The sequence below is a fragment of the Heptranchias perlo genome, chromosome 9 (genome assembly GCF_035084215.1).
Source record: "Heptranchias perlo isolate sHepPer1 chromosome 9, sHepPer1.hap1, whole genome shotgun sequence".
Taxonomy (NCBI): Eukaryota; Metazoa; Chordata; class Chondrichthyes; order Hexanchiformes; family Hexanchidae; genus Heptranchias; species Heptranchias perlo.
In genome coordinates this window covers 62,176,652-62,196,817 of record NC_090333.1, presented here as the reverse complement: position 1 = coordinate 62,196,817, position 20,166 = coordinate 62,176,652, and the positions used below count along the sequence as shown (strand labels likewise).

Genomic DNA, 20,166 nt, shown 5'->3' with positions numbered 1-20,166 from the left:
GAGGACCACTCGCTGGGAACACGCAGGCCTGCTAAATTCGAGCCCCTAGTTTCTCCTCTCTTATGGTTCACCCTGGTTCCCCTTCTCCTGCCAAATTAGTTTAAACCCTCCCCACTTCACTCGTTAACCTCCCCGCGAGGACGTTGGTCCCAGCCCTGTTTAGATGCAATCTGTCCACCTTGTACAGGTCCTTCCTGTCCCAGAACTGGTCCCAATGCCCCAGGAATCTGAAGCCCTCCTTCCTGCACCATTTCTCCAGCCATGCATTAATCTGTTTTATCTTGCTGTTCCTATAGTCACAAGCAAGTTGCACTGTGAGTAATCCAGAGATTACCACCTTTGAAGACCTGCTGTTTAGTTTCCTCCCTAGTGTGTGTTAAGTCTGACTAAACTTTTAATAATATTCCCGGTTTTCTTACTAAGAATGTAACTGACAACTGACAAAAATATTGTTACTAACCAACAATACATGGGGAATAAAATTGTATTTTTAGGCCAGGGCCAAAGGGAGCTGTTGATTGCTGGTGTGTGTGTGTGTGTGTGTGTGTGTGTTTTTGTGTGTGTGTGTATCTTCGTCTCTATCTCTATAGGTAAAGAGATAAATATAATTGATATATACAGTAATATGATACAGCATTTTTGATTTATATATCTACTGTAATGAGTGACAAGAGGCCAACATGTACCAGGGCTGGATGGGGAATTGACGAGAGGACTCACAGTGGCACAGATGGCTCTGGCTGAATGGGAGGGAGGTTGATGTGGCAAAAATGTAGCAGTTGTTTCTTCTTGCTTTGCAGAGGTTCCTTTGATTCAGTCACTAGCCATAAGGATTTAAAAAAAAGACTACCTAATGTCAGAATATTGTCCTAAACATAATTCAATATTTTTGGCGAATTGTCTGAAAAGCCTGAGGGACAAGCCAAGCTACTTTCGAGCAGATCTGTGATTTGTTCAGTTATGTCTATGATGGCCACTTATTTTCAAATGTGGTCAATAGTTAACCAGATCCGGCTAACTGTTTTAGGGGATGTGTAAGGAGCTGTGTAGCTGTTGGAGTCTGAGACTTGGTTTGAACTTCCAAGAGATGTAGTTCAGACTGGCGCAGCTCCCACAGGTTCCGATGTGAAAGTTATTTACAAAAGAATAGTGTAGCATTTAGATTGCTACCTTTTATTGTTTTCTTTTTGAAGAGCAAGGTAGTAGGATGTCCATTGTAAATATATGGATGTATATCTTATACCTCTTATTTATTCATATATTCATCTTTTGTGAAATAAATGTGTTTAATAGTTTAAACCTAAAACAAAGCCTGATGTTGTTACGCTCTATCACTTAGCAAAAATGGAAAAGGACATCCTGTGAGGTCATGGGATGGTTCCAGTAGCTAAAATAATTCTCAGAAGGCTTTTCTGTTCATTACCCTGGGCAGGATACTGATAACATGACTTGTAAAGACTTGTAGAGTTAGAAGGGTAGAAAAGACTCAAAAATATAACTGTGGGGAGGCTGGCTATGCAATTGGGCCAGGACCGAGGACTGTGCACTGGGTGCAAGCAGGGAGCTGAGGGGAGCTGCTCACATCTCACAGTCACTACAGTACAGATTTGAAAGCAATAGATGAAAGTTGGTGGAGAAAGTATCTATTAATCCCCAATGCCTTCTTCTGACCCTCTTCTGCCCATCCTCTAGCCATGTTGTAATCTTCAACTAATGGAGCATTAACAATGTAAAACAACAGAATTACATTCAAATTGCCACAATAAACATGTACATTTTTTATTGATTTTTTTTCACTCGGCCCCTGCCTGCTTTCCTCCTCGCCGGTACATCATTGCATGTGTCAAGATGCTCAGCCCTGGTTGTCTCCTGATATCCCTCACCATCTGTTTCTTTTTCTCTGTGAGCTAGGTTTTCTGCTATTTGTTGCAGATGACCCATGGCTGACACGAAGCTGTGGCTTTCCCCCAGCCCCCCAGCTCCAGCTCCATCGTTCAAACCCTCACCTCAGCAATCCACACTATCACTTTGATTGAACTCAGATGCAGTTGTTTGAGCCGAACCAGTGCTGTGGATTCTTGGGGGAGGACAGCACTGCTGGAAGTGGGAGACTCATCTCTGGCATGCGCACTCGTGCTCAGAGACTTGGCAGCATTGTCTGTTTATACATATTTTATTTCCAACCATTAGATCAGCTGTTCCTGCTGATGGGTTTTCATTAATCCATCTTTGGCTTTGTTGGGGCAGAGTGGTGTTCTAGCCAATATTTATCCCTCAACCAACATCACTAACACAGATTATCTGGTCATTATCATATTACTGTTTGTGGGACCTTGCTGTGTGTAAATTGGCTGCCACGTGTCCTACATTACAACCGTGACCACACCTCAAAAGTACTTCATTGGCTGTAAAGTGCTTTGGGACATCCTGAGGTTGTGAACATTGCTATATAAATGCAAGTTCTTCTTCCTTTTAAAGTCTTGGCCGTCATATGGGCTTGCCTGGTGTCGTCGTGGCAATCACTAGCAAAGCCAAGTTGCTTGTTCTCAGTGTTCATATTTGCATACATTCTTTACATCAGGCCTCAAAATATCAGGGCTGGGCCTTGACTTATTGAGGAAAGGTCTACCTCATGTCAAGGATATCAACTTGGACTGGTGGGATGAGTGCATGGTGTGTGGGGAGATATCAGAGTGACTGGAATGTGGTGTTTCTGGATAGGTTTGTGACTTTTTTTCTCAGCTGTTTAATATTTCAAATGCTTAATATGTTATTTATTTTTAAGGCTGTATAATGGGGTGGGGACCTGTCATTGTGACTGTGCCACAGAATGTTTTTGGGTGAATGTGCTTGGGGAGTATTTTGGGGGGTGGTGGGGGGGGGAGGGTGGAAAGGTTTTGTCCAAAATGATGGAAGAGACAACAAAAGTAGAAAGTGGCCAATTAGAAAGGGGAAACAGACAGAGACTAGTCTTATAAAAGCAACAAGGAAGAACAAAATTGACCTATCAGTCAAAACAGATACACAACATTTTATTGAACAGGTCGATTTTTTTAAGCTCTTGGGCCTGGATTCCTAGGCAAAGCATTTCAGCTCTGAAAATCCACAGGCCAGTGATTCTGCCAATTATGTAGAGATTGCACCTGACAGGAATCTCCACCACTGACTTTTGTGAACATTTTGGGGTCGGGGAAGATCCCTAATTGAATCCCACCACTAGTTGCGTGCCTGAGGCACCTGCTACAGAATCAAAGCCAGAAAGTTCAGTGGAAGAGAATAGGGCTGGGGGAGGGGGGGGGTGAGCAGGAGTACCAGCTCCCCACAAGGAAGGAGCCTGTAGTTATCCACTCCCACTGACCATTGATGTGAACTGGATAGTCCAGTGGTGAAGGATAGACTACTAGAGCCTGGCCTTCCCAGCCTTGATTCACAGAGTTCCACACACCACACCTGAGATCAGCTCTCTTATAAATGGATACAAGAGCGTTCCCAATTGATACACACCACCTGAATATAATTAACACTAATTGATCACATGGATACAGTTAACAACCATCATCCAAAAGGGGCCACTTTAAATTTAAAAATTGTGGCCAAATCTTCAGGGTCCTGGACTGGGTCCCAGGTGTTGCTCACATTTGCTGATGGGCTGGGTGGGATGCTTGGTCTGACCAGGCATGGCTCAGCCAACCATAGGCTGGGTCTCTCTGAAGGCCCAGAAACCCTCGACTTAACAAATACCCACCACTGGCTCCACCACCCCAATCGGAGCAGTAACCTTGTAAGGGACCAGCAGAGGCTCCACTATCACAAAGCCATCCAGGGTTTTGGCCTAGTTTCCAGCCATTCAGACATACTCCCACTGAAGTTATGCTGGGAGTACCCCAGAATTGCGGCAGTTTTTCGAGGCCTTGGAGTTTACTAAGATCAAGCTTTTGTAGAAATAATTCAAAGGCTGTATTCCTTCTTTTACAGAGATTTCACAAAATTTGTTGTATCGCCAAAATGGATCAGCGACCTGTTTGAATCTGAAGTCCTTTTCCACCTATATAGTGACAGTTACAGCCAAAAATACAAACTGCTCAAATGTTATTCAGTCAAGTGAGGAAGCTACCATAACAAGTCAAACTCAACCAGGAAGTAAGTATTGGAATAAAACATTAATGTAATAATGATCGATAATGTTGCACCTCTTACTGACAATAGCTTTTTTTAATTCATTCTCGGGACGTGGGCATTTATTGCCCATCCATAGTTGCCGTGAGATGGTGATGGTGCATTCTGTGTGGTATTTTTCCCTAAAGGATATTAGTGAACCAAGTCCGATAGCTTCGTGGTCACTTTTGCTGATAACAGCTTTTTATTTTCAGGTTTTTAAAATTTAACTCAAATTTCCAAACTGTCATGATGGGATTTGAACTCACATTCTCTGGATTATTAGGTCAGGCCTCTGGATTACTATTTCAGTAACATAGCCACTGCACTACTGTGCCCGCTGTTATGGGAGTAAGGCCAGCTTTGCAATGCTAAGGCAGAACCTGGGATAAAACATCCCTCTCAGCCCAGAATTGTTTCTGAGTAGATATATAACCTATGATTTTTAAAATAACATCCTGTAATGTTAACTGATCTGATTTGTAACTGCAATTGCACAATATATTTTTCACACCTTCAATCAGTGATTTTAAAGGAGAGGGCTTGCATTTATATAACCCCTTTTACGGCCTCAGGACGTCCCAAAGCGCTTTACAGCTAATGAAGTACTTTTAGAAGTGTCGTCACTGTTGTAATGTAGGGAAACATCGCAGACAATGTGCACACAGCAAGATCCCGCAAACAGCAATATGATGTGACCAGATAATCTGTTTTTAGGTGTTGGTTGATGGATGAATATTGGCCAGGACATCGGGAGAATTCCCCTGCACTTCTTCAAAATAGTCCCATGGAATCTTTTACGTGCACCTGAGAGGGCAGACAAAGCCTCGGTTCAACATCTCATCCAAAAGACAGCACCTCCAACGGTGCAGCACTCCCTCAGTACAGCAGTGAAGAGTCAATTTAGATTACGTGCTCAAGTCCCTGGAGTGGGGCTTGAACCCGTGGCCTTCTGACTCAGAGGCGAGAGTGCTACCTGACACATGTGGCTTGATTTTCAAAGGGCGGCAGGATGGCAGCGGGGGAGTCAATGGGCGGGTGGCAAACCCGAATAATAAAAACTTACCGTTACCCACGCGATCGCAACTTAATTGGTGCAACTTTACCTTGTTTCTGGGTTTGTTGTCCGAAAGCTGAGCAGTTTGTGGACAGCGCACCCGCATGCCAGGCTGTCAGCTGGAGCATCTACATTTAAAGGGCCATTGCTCCAATGGCTTTTGCTGGAGCAAAGAGCAAGAAGACCCAAAGGAACAGCACAGGGGCAAGGCTGCTCCAAGGTTCAGCGATGCCTCACTCCAGCTGCTACTGGCTGGGGTGAGGAGGAGGAGGAGGGAACTATTTTACTCGGCCGACAGGAGGAAGCGCCCTGCCTCTGCCACCAAGAAGGCCTGGTTTGAGGTTGCAGAGGAGGTCACCAGCAGGAGCAACATCTCCCGCAACTGGATCCAGTGCAGGAAGGGTTTCAATGACCTAACTAGGTCAGCAAAAGTGAGTACACTTACTGATTCTCCTGCATTCCGTGGTGCACATCACCCCTCCCCCCACCCCCCCATCATTCTGCACTGCAAAACATCACATCACTCCTCACACCCACTTAAGGCTCATGCTCAACTTACCTGCACTTCCTGAGCATGTCCTCACCTCCCTATTTGTGACCCCACCACTACCACTCACCCCAATCCTGATCCAATGTGATGTCTCTGTTTCATACTCACCCTCTGATGCACCCCTTTCGCAGTCAGCCTCACCCAAAGCAATGCGTTCATCGGTTGGCTCCTTCACCATCACTCAATCACAAGTCTGTACTTTCTCCCCTTCTAAGAGAAGAGAGCGCAAAATGCGCGCGAGAGGGCGAGGACTGGAGGGGGGCCACAACAAACAGTGGTCCCCACAGATGCGGAGGAGGAGACCCTGGAGATCAGCCGCACCCTCGAGTGCCTGTCTGTCGGGGTCACTGACACTGACACCACACAAACGTCTGGTGACACAACTTTAACATTCATCACACACAACATGAATTGATGTTAACAATGATTGGCATGTTGAACACCTCAGTATGCTCATCGCAACATGACACATCTGTGATGATGCTTAATATTGCCTTCTGTTCTCTTACAGGCCATTCAACGACCGCAGTGACGGGAGAGGATGATTCCTCAGAGGAGGTCCCGGCCTCTGAGGGCGCACCGTCACATCTTAATGAGCCATCCACAGCACAGATACTCACACCTCGGTGGGTCCTAGTAGTCAGTTAGTTGGGTTGGCACCTAACGAATCACCACACACAAGTGAACACGAGAGACACTGGTGGCAGGGGCAGCTGTGGAGAGTGTGCATCGGTGGGCACACTCCTCTCCAGGCTCTACTCAGCTGGACGCAGATGTTCAACCCTTTAAAAGGAGAAGGATCGAGGGACAGCAGCACATTAGCAAGATACTGGAACAGGTGACACGCACACTCTCCTTATACGACATGACTGTCGTATGAGGAGAGATTGGGTCAACCAGATCTGTATTCACTCGAGTTTAGGAGAATGAGAGGGGATCTAATTGAAACATATAAAATTCTGACAGGGCTAGACAGACTGGCTGCAGGGAGGATGTTTCCTCTGGCTGGGGGTCTCGAACGAGGGGTCACAGTCTCAGGATATGGGGTAGGACATTTAGGACTGAGATGAGGAGAAATTTCTTCACTCAGAGGGTGGTGAACCTGTGGAATTCTCTCCCACAGAAGGCTGTGGAGGCCAAGTCATTGTATATATTTAAGAAGGAGCTGGATAGAATTCCAGACACAAAAGGCATCAAGGGGTATGGGGAGAGAGCGGGAATATGGTACTGAGATAGAGGATCCGGCTTGATCATATTGAATGGCGGAGCAGGCTCGAAGGGCCGAATGGCCTACTCCTGCTCCTATTTTCTATGTTTCTATCTATGTTTCTATGTTTCCACAATAGCGCAGAGGATGGAGGAGTTCAACTCCTGCATTAGTGGAATGAGCGGCACAGGTACGGGAGGGAATCTCTGTGATAGTGTCACAGGGACGTGAGCAATTGTCTGAGATAGTGTCGCACGTAACTGCTGAAATGTCTGAGATAGTGTCGCAGGTAAGTGCAGGAATGTCTGTGATGGAGAGAAGGCTAGCCTCCGTTGAGCTTCAAGCACGGCTCACAAATGAGTCCATTCAGGCCCTGACAATGGCTGTTCGGACTCACGGTGAACAACATTCTGCCGCCTTAAACAGGCAGACAGAAACTTTACAACTGGGCTTCCAAGGCATCATACATGTCCTCCAAACTGTTCTCCAGCAGGGTGGTAGGAGTGATGTGAGTCTGGTCCAGAAGAGGGATGATGGCGAAAGGGGACATGGAAGTGGGGACACTACTCAAAGCGCTCCCACGTCTCACCCGTTGCTCCCCTCTCAACCAGTACCTACAATGCTGCCTCCTCTCCAGGTGGCCGAGTCTGCCCCTGCATAGGTGCAGGTAGTGCAGCCTTTGGAGGGGCCCTCACAGGCTCCAAAACCCACAGGATGTCGGTCGAAAGCATCTAAGCAGTCTGGGCATGGACATAAGCAACCTGCCACTACCTCTGCTGCAGCCATAGGGGATGCACCAAGTAGAAGCAGTAGGAAGAGAAAAGCTAAGGATTTGTGATCACTAAGGGTATGCACAAGGGTGTCTGACAGATGGTCATGTTTTTCATTTATATTTGTTTTTTGTTGAAGTCACATTAAATGTTATCATTCTCATCACTACTGCCACGTCTTGCCCATTCTGGACTGACTTTTGTGATAGCGCCCTTTCATGTGCTTCGCCATGAACGGTGACACTTAATGCCACCCTGTGGGTCACTTTACGGTGGGTGGATGTGTAGTTGCAGGACTGTTGTGCACGGTGTGAGGGGAGGGCATTGGTGTTGGCACTGCTCTTTCCAGGTGGTGTGAGGACTGGACTCTTCTCACTTTCTAATCCTATGAGAACTGTTCACATATGAGTGACTCCTTGGCCTCACGAACAGCCAGGTGAGCCACTGCTCTGCCGATGGGTTCGTCCTCCTCCTCCTCCACCTGATCCTCCTCAATGTGGATGGCAAATGTGGATGGTGGTTGAGGGGATGGGGCCTCCTCAACCGGTACCCCTCTCTGTTGTGCCATGTTGTGCAGGACACAACACACTACTATAATGCGTTCCACTCTCGCTGGTGCGTATTGAAGCACTCCCCCAGAACAATCGAGGCACCGAAATCACATCTTCAGCAATCCTATCACAATTTTAGACCTGGTGGTGATGTGGCTGTTGTTGTATTGACACTGTTGCTTGCTGATGGAGTTCCTCAGAAGTGTCGTGAGCCACATGTGCAGGGGGTATCCCTTGTCCCCAAGGAGCCAGCCCTTAAGGGTGTTCGGTGAGTGGAAGAGGCCCGGGATGTTGGATTCCCTCAGAATGAATGAATCGTGGCAGCTGCCAGGGAATCTGGTGCACACATGAAGAAATCTTTTGTGATGGTCACAAACGAGCTGAGCATTGATGGAGTGATCTCCCTTTCTGTTGTTGAACAGTGCTGGCTCACGTGGAGGTAATCGGATTGCTGTATGCGTGCAATCGATTGCACCCTTTATGCGTGGGAAGCCAGCCACAGAGTGGAATCCCACTGCCCTCTCCGTCTGGCTGAGGTCGTCCATGGGGAAGTTGACGTATTGCGAGGCCCTGCGAAACAAGCCGTCAGTGACCTGCCTTATGCACTTGTGTGCAGACCACTGAGAGACCCTGGCGATGTCACCGGTGGCACCCTGGAATGACCCGGAGGCGAAGAAGTTGAGGGCAGTGTTCACTTTAAAAGCGACGGATGCCGCCAGTCCCAGCCAGGAGCAGCTCGGCATGAAGGAGACTGCAGATGGCTGCGACCACCTGGCGACTCACTCTCAGTCTCCGGAGTAACATCCAACATCCCCCCCACCACCCCCCCCCCGCCACCTCCTGTCTTTACTTTTAATTTTTCTGTGCTTGCCAATTGGCTTAATGTAGCTTTTTGTGTGTATGTGTGCAAAATGAAAAGTATGATACATGACAAAAGATTGTTGATTGCAGATTTCTTCAAATGATGTTGATTTATTTAATTAGCTGTTTTGCAAGAAAATAAGAACAAGAGTAGGCCGTTCAGCCCCTCGAGCCTGCTGCCCCATTCTATTGGATCATGGCTGATCTGTACCTCAGCTCCCTATTCCTGCCTTTGATCCATATCCCTTGATACCCGCACTGAATAAAAATCTATCCATCTCATTCTTGAAAATTTCAATTGTTCCACCACAGCATTTTGGAGGACAGAGTTCCAGATTTCCACTACCATTTGTGTGACAAAGTGCTTCCTGACTTCACCCATAAATGGTCTGGTTCTAATTTTAAGATTAAGATTGTGCCCCGTTTTTTTGGATTCCCCCACCAGAGGAAATAGTTCCCTATTATCTACCCTATCGAATCCAATTATCATTTTAAACACTTCAATTTGATCCCCCCCATCAACCTTCTAAACTCAAGGGAATATAAGCCAAGTTTATGCAACCTGTCTTTATAATTTAACCCTTTGAGCTCCAACATCATTCTGGTGAATCTATGCAATACCTCCTCCTCCAAGGCCAATATATCCTTCCTGTGGTGCAGTGCCCAGAACAGAACACAATACTCCAGATGGGGTCTGTCCAAGGATCTGCACACAGAAGCATAACGTCCTCCCCTTTGTATTCCAACACCTTGAGATACAGGCCAACATTCCAAAAGCCTTTTTGATTACTTTTTGGACCTGTTCACTAACTGTTGGTGATTGGATACTTGCACCCCTAACTCCCGTTGCTCCACCACAGTTCCCAGTCTCCCACCATCAAAGACATTTTCCAATTTGCCTTTTTTGGATTCAAAGTGGATGACCTCAGACTTCCCCACATTGAACTCCATGTGCCACAGTTTTATCCACTCACTTAACCTGTCTATGTCCCTTTGTAACTTCCAATTATTTTAAAAATAATGAGAAGGCAAATCCTTATTTTTTCATGTTATTTTATTTTGTTTTGCATCCTTTCATTAAAAATATGTGAAGGCAGGACATAAAGCAGGTAAGAAGGGAAAGTTGAATGAAAATCTTTAAAGAGGCAGGCATGCTTTACGATTGCCGCCTTGGGTGATTTATGTTGCCCGTAGTATATCAAATGCAATTTAATTTGGACTGAAGGCAATGCTACACCCTGCTAATGAGCAGTTTAAGTTTTCTTTCCACAATGTCTCAAATTCTGGTCCATTATTTCTTGGCGACGTCAGTACTTTAAAGGTTGAACCACAATAATCGCAATCTTCTTTTCAATGATATCATTTGATAACTGTAACATTGCCATAACCATATATGCCGAGTACTAAAATCGTTGTGACAAAAAATGTAAAGTGTAGTTGAGTTTGGGCTCTCTGCATTTTAAATATGAAATTTTTTCATTTTCTGTGAAATTAAAACACAAAATGTAATATAAATATTATTGTTCAGTTCACTATTATGGTGTGTTCCAATAGAATATTTCTATTTTTTTCATAGTCCCGGATGACCCTAAAATAAGTAAAATTAGCTATCCAGCAAATAATGAAATCAAACTTCATTTTGACAAACTAAACAAAGCACAATTCCACGGAGAGGAAGAGATCTACATAGCCCAACTAAATGGCGAGACCAACTTATCCTGCAAGTCCCCTTCATCAGAGTTTAGCTTTGTATTTGTAAACTTGCAATACCTGACTACATACAAAATAAAGGTAACATGAATTTATTGTGGTTAAAGCTTATTTCATATTATGTGACGCAGACATCACGCTTCTTACTAATACCATTATTGTCTTATTACAGCTGATTGCCAGTAATGGAAAACATTCATCCAAAGGTACCACTCAAGAAGTCACAACTTTATGTAAGTGTAACGCTTGCTAAAACCACAGTTTTGCAACATCAAGCACTGGTAAGCATCCTGCTGCTTGCTCACCCTGCCCATTACAGCATTAGGCTCGCAGGGCTCTCTAGAACCTTGTGAGAAGAATTCCAGTTCCCACTGACTTGTCTACCTTTCCAGGTTCATTTAGTGAACCAGGCTAATTAATCATCAACAGTGCCCTGGAGTATTACGGACCTACTGGCTCAGTGCATCAGATTACTGAATGTGCCACAAAGAATCTGTTGAGTTGTAAACTCCTATCGTCAGGCCTGCCACTTTGGACCCTGTTTACCTTCCTTCCCCCATCTGGGATGATTGAGATTATTTGGCTTTTAAACATCTGATGAGACTGGTCGAGGCAGTAGGGACCAAGAACCCCTTCTGCTTGGCACGAGGTAAGTCAGAAATAGATTGTAGAGTGGTAACTTTGCGGATCTTCGGTTTTCTCCTGAGTTGGTTTTTCTTTGGTCGCGGTGGCTCAATATTACCCGGTTGGTTGGTGGTAATATTCGGTTGGTTGTTTCGTAAGGCCCTTGTTGCCGCGAGGTGTCTGATGGTCACTGGGACTGTTGCTCTGGTTTCTTCTTGTGTGTCGGCCTGCTTCTAGAGCTGCTGTCCTTCCCTGTCGAACTGCTTTCCTTGTTGTCTGCTGGAAACTGCTCTTCTTTCCAGACACAGGCAGAACCAAGACAAGCAGCCCACCAGAGCCAGCAAGCCAGAGAGAGAGAGAGAGAGCTTTCGCCTTGTGGATCTCTCTCTTACAATGGTCTGTTAAAAACAGTTCTTACAAAGTTCTTTGATGGCCTTTTGATGGTCCCAATCGTATTGCAAATTGCTTCTCCCAAAGTGTCATTGTTTTAATTCTGATTTAGAGCTTGTCACATAAGGCTTCCTTTTGTATCCAACGTCCAAGGTGTTGTTGGTTTTGCTTTAAACAAAGGCATGGTCCCACCATATCTGGAACAGTTACCTCTTTCAGTGGGAGTGATTGTCGACCCCCTGCTGTCCGTTTTGCATTAAAACAGAGACATGTCTGAAGCAGTAATTCTCCCACCTTCCACGTGTGGGTTGTGGATTCGTCTGGTGACCTCTCACCTATCCTTCCATTTTAGGATTATAGTCAAGTTTTCCCATACTCGGTTTTTTAGGGTTTTTCTCCGAGTTTTGGGGGATCTGTGAATTTTGAGAATCTTACACTCCCCCTTGTGATACTTTAACCTTGCTCCAAGTATCATACTGGTCAAAGGTGAGCAAAATTCTCGATCCTCGAGAGCCAACCTTCCCCTGTAGTTTACCTATCTAAGACCCAAAAACATACATTCCCCTTTAGGTTCAGATGCAGACACAGGTAAGAATTCAGTTACATTCATATCCAAGCACGGAGGGGGTCCAACACCCCTGCACCACTTGGAAAATACGGTATATACATAGAAAAATAATACACGGTAAACAATAATACTTAAACTACCAACCACCTGATATAAAATTTAACTAAACACCCAAACTTAACAATCTCAAAATTAAATAACAGAAGCTATGTACATCCGCCGCCTGTCCCCGGGCGGCCAGGCTAATCCCTGTTCGGGCTACAGCACACTACTCCCTTCGGTGTGGCCGCGCTGTCCTGTACCTTTGGTCACTCGCAGCCTGCGGCTGCTGGCTGGGGACCTCTGTCCTCAGATCGATCCCTGACTTGAGGGACTGCCCTTTTAAACTGGGGAGCCGGTGACCACGGTTTCTTTGGCCGTGGCGTTCGTGGGGGCCTTCTAGGGACTCTGGCTGGTCGGGGTTTTCTGGCTGGTGAGTCTTTAACTCGAGCCACTGTCCCCTCTTGTGCGGTCTGTGGAATCTCCACTGCCGCTGGCTGGGGATTTCTATCCTCAGGCTGTATCTCTTCTAAACCTATGTCAGGGGCAGGTGACTCTCTGCCCTCAGGTCCCACCTCGTCTGAGTCCCAGATGAGCGGGGGAGTGTCCCAAACGGTGGGTGGGATGGCCCTTCCCTTAAAACAAGCCACTGCACCCGCTTGTGCAGTCTGTGAGTTTGCTCCTGCTGCAGACTGAGGATTTTTATCCTCAGACCTTGCCCCAACTGGCTGTTCCCTTCTCGCTTTATCTATGGCCCTTTCCCCAGCACGTATTGTCAGGCCCAGGAATTTCACCTCCTGCTGGCCAATCGGTGCTTTCTTTGGGTTCACTTTAAAACCTTCCTGCCCGAGCAGTTCGGCCAGAAGTGGGCCATGCTCCTCTCTCGAATCGGTGAATAGGAGCAGGTCATCCACGTATTGTACCAGCTGCCTGGGCTGGCTGAAGCCCTTTAAACTGTTTGCCATGCATTGGTGGAAAATGCTGGGGCTATTGTGGAAGCCCTGAGGCAGACAGTTCCAGGCGTACTGTTGCCCTTTAAAGGTAAAGGCAAACTTGTACTGATCCTCTCTCCTTAAAGGGATGGACCAAAACCCGTTGGAAATATCCAGCACCGTGAAAGTGGTCGCGGATGCTGGGATACTTCCTATCAGGTCGGCAACTGCTGCTACCGTGGGTGTGACGATCTGGATTCTTTCCCCTCAGTCTGGTTCAGTAAAAACTGAAGTCGAATACATTTTAAAGTTCAACACAACTTTAATAGCAGGTCTTAGTCTGTAGCTTCAATTCAGATTCCTGAGAGAATCCGAACGATTCTAACAGAATAAGGAGACAAAGACAAAGACAAAAACTCATACCTTTATACAGATCGATAGGGGTTGGAACATCATTAACACAAGAGTCAACACCAATCATAAGCCGGGCACAGGTTGCCATGCGAGGTTACATTATTGCCGGCCAATCATAGATCGTCCATGTGTTGACCATGTTGCTGTTAGACATCAAAGGGGATACTTCCTCACCTTCCAACTTGGAATGTTCTTCCCTGTTCCTTCTGTTCCTTATCTCCCAACCTGGAATGTCTTTCAACTTTGGCTAAGCTCGTTACCTATATTGATCTGCCATAAACATGGAGACATTCAGACCAGTCCTTGAATCACATCAAAGACTCTACATTGATAAGACAATGCAAGCCTGCTGACTACGCAAACATATGGCCCAGCAGGAGGCCAGGCCACCTGTACCAATCTCAGTTGCTAACTAATTAACCCTTTCTAACCATTTTGCATTCTGCTTCTTTGCCACGTAGGCATTTTAATATTTTACCGAAAACTGACCACGTAGGGATTCTCATTCCCCCCTTTTATCATTTTATGATAACCAATTATTACGGTGCTCACTGGTTCTGCAGGTTCTGCAGCGCAGCAACATTTAAGTAAGCAATAAACTACAAGAATTATAACAATGAATATGACTAGCCCTTGAACTAGAGAAGTCCCACTAGAACACAGACATGTTTCATCAATACGCCTTTGTATCTTATCTGTTCTCAGGAACAGACTCCTTCTAAACATCTCTCAAGTAAGCTGCGAATGTCCTTGGTCAGCTAAACCTATTCATGTTAGTTTGAAAAGGCTAACATAGTCAAATATCTCATGGTGCTTTATATTTTGTTTCCAGCCTAACTAGACTGAATGGTACCTTTCAGACCATTTTACACCTGTGAATTGGTGCCCTCCCCATTATATCCCTTAATCCAAATTCTCCCTACAATATCCCGTTAGATGCTGTACCTCATCTTAACCAGGTTCCCTTCGTGTTGGCCACCAGTCCGGGTGGAAGAGAGGCAGAGCATCTGATAATCCTATCAAACTATAATTGTCTTCCCTTTTACATGCACCTTACCCCAGCGGGTGCTACTCCCGGTACCATTAAGATGTGTTCTTAGTTGAAACCACAGAGACAATGGGGACATTCTCACCCAGGCTCTATTTTACTATCTTTGTCAAACCCTTCATCCTCTGCTTACATTTATTACATGCAATGAAAATCAAGAAGCACATTACAACAAACTGCACTACGACTAATACATATGAAATTAATCTAATCCAAAGATGGATCTTATATTCAGTCCCAAATTCCAGAGGTCATTTCACCAGGTGGTGACTTTAATTTGGTCAATGTCATGCTTAATGTTGTTATTGTCCTGTTGTAGGTTATAATAAACCTTCTGGGAGAGGCGTATCTCCATTCGCAATGCTTTCAAGTATTTAGGCAACAGGGGTGTCAGATACCCAAATGTGTCCTGATATGCTTTTAAGTCCTTTCTGACATTCTCAGAAACTTGTAAGGTGGTGAGGTTATGCCGGTGTATCTCTACCAGTTCCTCGGGTCCAATCCGAACCAGAACTTCAGAAATGGAGTAGAATTCTGGACTTAAAATATCACAAGTTAGATTGGCATATTTAAACGTTTTCAAATTAGTTGTAACACAGTATTCGCCCTCTCCGGCATATGCCACTTAAGTGGGTTTTAGATCCGCCTCTAGGGCCTCCATGGTACAGTTAATATCCGGATTGGTACCGGTATTATTAAACCCACACTGTGCTTCTAGGCTGTGTCCAACACTATGTGGACACACAGTGACAGCATGTCTAGTAACACATCCCTTTAATTTTGTTCCAGCCAATCAGCTTAAATCTACGTCCTCTAGTTCTTGAACCCTCTGCTAGGGGAAACAGGTACTTCCTGTCTACTTTATCTGGGCCCCTCATAATCTTGTAATTTTGTATCCATCGTGCGGACATCTTCTAAATATTGTTTCTCCCAATTTTATTGTTAACTGATGGGAACCTAACCCTGAATTTTGGAAATCCAAATTACTGTGTCCCTCTTTACTTTAATTTCAGTCCTTTTGATTGATACCAGTGTTTCCTGACTCATTAATTAGTTGGTTTCTCTATGGACCATGTGTCAGTGCCTTGTTTAAAAGGATTTCTCACTCGCCTGGACCACATTAACCATTTTCCTGTTGTGCTGTTGTCAAGTAACTGAGCCTGTCTGAGACTCATTCTTCAATGTATCTTCTTCATGTATCTCCGCATACTAGCAGCATCTCATAGGAATGAGCTTAGTGTTCTTGGATATTAACTTTCTGCTGGCCAGTCTCTTCTTCCTCATGGTATTTCCGAACATTTTCCATGGCACACATCATATGTCCTGTAGGATTCAATCCTGTAAAAGCAACTGGTTTGTTTAAAGAGTGGTTGCAATAGCTCACCAGGCCATAGGCCTTTGTAATCATGTTCTTCATCCTGATCTCCGTTTCAGATGATGGCAACATACATTTGTATCTTTTATGTCCACTGTAGCCATTCTTAGGTTTTCAGGTTATCTTATCAAAAAGATCAGGGGTGTCTAGAGTGCTTATCTCCCCCTGCATGGTCCCGATTTCAGGGTAGTGGCCAGGCTATTAAGTGTAGTTTTCTCATTATTCATTATAGGCAAGGACACAAATATCTCCACGAGAAAGTTATGAATTTACTATTCTCAACTACACTTTCCGGACTTCCACTAGATTGTATATTTATGCCAGATTGATTTTTTATCATGCCCAATTCAATGACTTTAGAGAAATTCCCATATCTCCCCACCTCGAGCACTCTGTCTCGGAAGACAATAAATAGGTTAAAACAAAACAAATCAAAATGTTTTCAAAAGAAGAGAATCAGGTTGATATCACCACGCTGTGACATTTGGTATCCGCTGATGTCTGCAGCTAAAGTCTTAAATCTTTAACACCACTGGATCGTTTCCTGCACCAAATTTCTCCAGCAAAGGTTGCACCGTAACTTTGTAACTACTCTGGGTAATCCTGCACCATCAACACTCACGTGGTCCCAAAAAAAAACCCAGGGTCACCTGTTTTAAAAGAAACACAGAAAATCCATTGCGGCTCTTCTTGAGAGCCCAAGTGATTAATTTGTCAAATCTTCATTTATTATTTATTTATCCAAAGGAATAATCCCTTTACCCGAAACAAATTCAGAAAACAAAACAGGGGAGAGAAATTGCCTAGTCCCTCTCTCGCTCTCTCTCTGAAGCACGCAGCCTGTCTGAAATAAACACTGTCTCTCCCACATACAGATGTACGCAGGGCTGCAGACTGGAATTTCTAACTCCAAGTCCTATTCTCTGTGTTTTCAAGATGTAACCACATTAAGCAGATATCATTAGCAGCCGCCTGCTAAGATACGTTATATTCCTCTTTTATTAATGGTTTGGGCATGTGTTTCTAGCACTGTAGCTATCCTTTGCAAATATATGGTCAGCATTTGATCCTCAGACAATTCCTTATCTGTATTTTCATTTATCTTTTAATATATCTTTAATGCGAGACCCTAAATCTCTGACCTTTTGATCTAATGTTGTCAAATCAATGGTGTTAACAACTGAGGCAAAGGCAGTTGCTATATCACTTATCACAGATCTTTACGTCTCCATATTTGCCTATCTCTTTTTACGATGTCCACCTCCATTCCATGTCGCTCTTTGTTTTAACACTTGAGTTAGGAGGTGTTGATCTAATTGTTGAGTTTTCTTAGCATTCTCAATGCGAGTTATATAATTTGTCAGGGAAGGTCTCCCCTCTTTGGTCAGATCTTGTATTCTACTATTAATTTCAAATAAAATTGAATAGCCCCAGAACTTGTCAAAACTTCCTTATCATACTGTGGCAGGGTAAAACTGATAGGTGTTTAGTACCCTGTGTCAGTATATAGCTCAAGTAATGGACTTCCTTTTCATATGATTTGTTTTACATTCCTTTCTTATCAATTTTTCACTGTAGCGTGAAAACTTATATCTCAGTCAATTGTAGCCTTTGGCATTTCCGAGTGATTGGGACAATTTTACTAATATAACCTATACCAATTATTACCTCATGTTCACCTGTGTTCTGGGCAAGCCTCAACCGACTGGGTCATTTCTATCTGTTTGAACTGCTCTTGGCATGACAGTCTGGCTTCTTGGGATGGAAGGGGTTAATATTAACTTGCTCTTGTGGTAGGAGTAACTTGATCCTTCTCCCTTTGAGATTAAGTTTCCACCTTCAAAATTTCTCTTCACACAGGTTTGACTGATTTTTTACTTCTCACATTTGTGGATTGCTTTATACTATATTTTTGCACACTATTTTTTCACATACTTTTAGTGGATGTGATTATAATCAACGCTCCGAGCTGTTCCAGCTTTCCGACTTTTCCTATCACAGTGATACCAGATAGTTTTTTTAATCTATCCCGTTAATTTTTAACCTCTATTTAAACCACAGCCAATCACAAAATAAACATTCAAAATGCCAATTTTTTGAAGATCACATGTCTGGAATTTAACATGCCCACACTTTATAAGAACCAGAATTTAATAGGTCACTTAACCTCAATAACTCCAATTTTAATTCAGCAGTATCAGAATTAAACACACGACAAGACAGATACATTACACAAAGGAAGAAAACACGTAAGACACAGTAAGAAGGGGGCATGGCCCACAACACCGACAAAAAAAACACTGATCAAGACAGGCTTTTTAAAGGGACAGTACACTTAAACAACAGAACCTTTCTTTTTCGGGTCTCTGTCTTTTAAACATTTGTCTAGTCACTTAATTCTATCCATTTTTTTTTACAGTACTGTCTCCATAAAGCAATTAGTTCTTTGGCTGTGGTACCTCTGTTATTTTTCCAAATTAATTCCTGAGCCTTTTTGGCGGCATCTAAGTTTTTAGTTCTTCCCAATGGCCATTGACATTCCCCAGTCTTTTATTCGTATTCAACTAGTCAACACAACCGTATTATCGCCACTCAGTTGCTTATTACAGAATTTGAGGACGGTTCTGATGCTTGTGCCTCACAATCCTAAGTGCCCTTGGTCCCTACGCCCACTTCGGGGTCCTGACCTTCGCGTGGGGGATTTCCCCTCTTAACAACCAGTCTAAGGCTGCGCGTTGAGACAGGCACTTCCTTCTGTAGTCGATCAGCACAAGCAATCAGTTCCCGTTCATACCCAATCCCCAGGGACTCGAAGTTCCTGTTTATACCCAATCACCAGGAATTCGAACCCTGACTCAGTGATATTTTGATCACTAGTTCCTGTTTATATCCAATCACCAGGAACTTAAACCCTGACTACCCTCAGTGATATTAACCACTGACCTACCGCTTACAAGTTATTCACTCAGTACGTACGCTGACCCTCAGCCGGAGCTGACCCTCGGTGATATTCGACCACTGACCTCTTCCTGCTATTTCTGTGTATTCGCCAGACTGACCTGAATCTTGTAAGGACGCCACACGAGTGTTAGCGATTGGACGATTCGTCGTCAGACTGACGGATTGGAGGAAAACCGACATAGTAAATTAAGACTACTTACATCGGGGCGCCATTTCCTTCCTCCGTGTCTGAGACAATCCGCCTCTTACTCCGCGAACTCTCGGTGAACGACCGTTAAGATACCCGTACGGGCCACCAAATGACGATCCGGATTCTTTCCCCTCAGTCTGGTTCAGTAAAAACTGAAGTCGAATACATTTTAAAGTTCATCACAACTTTAATAGCAGGTCTTAGTCTGTAGCTTCAATTCAGATTCCTGAGAGAATCCGAACGATTCTAACAGAATAAGGAGACAAAGACAAAGACAAAAACTCATACCTTTATACAGATCGATAGGGGTTGGAACATCATTAACACAAGAGTCAACACCAATCATAAGCCGGGCACAGGTTGCCATGCGAGGTTACATTATTGCCGGCCAATCATAGATCGTCCATGTGCTGACCATGTTGCTGTTAGACATCAAAGGGGATACTTCCTCACCTTCCAACTTGGAATGTTCTTCCCTGTTCCTTCTGTTCCTTATCTCCCAACCTGGAATGTCTTTCAACTTTGGCTAAGCTCGTTACCTATATTGATCTGCCATAAACATGGAGACATTCAGACCAGTCCTTGAATCACATCAAAGACTCTACATTGATAAGACAATGCAAACCTGCTGACTACGCAAACATATGGCCCAACAGGAGGCCAGGCCACCTGTACCAATCTCAGTTACTAACTAATTAACCCTTTCTAACCATTTTGCATTCTGCTTCTTTGCCACGTAGGCATTTTAATATTTTACCAAAAAC

General features: G+C 44.4%; 1 protein-coding gene across 7 annotated transcripts in view; it reads left to right on the top strand.

The window, feature by feature from the left end:
- ptprc (protein tyrosine phosphatase receptor type C) overlaps positions 1 to 20,166 on the top strand; it is a 211,058-nt gene that overhangs the window by 147,038 nt on the left and 43,854 nt on the right. For all 7 annotated transcript variants that reach the window (XM_067990622.1, XM_067990623.1, XM_067990624.1 and 4 more), the window contains 3 exons: positions 3,976 to 4,140; positions 10,728 to 10,942; positions 11,034 to 11,094. In XM_067990622.1, the coding sequence (XP_067846723.1) occupies positions 3,976 to 4,140; positions 10,728 to 10,942; positions 11,034 to 11,094 (441 nt within the window). The remainder of the gene's footprint in view (positions 1 to 3,975; positions 4,141 to 10,727; positions 10,943 to 11,033; positions 11,095 to 20,166) is intronic.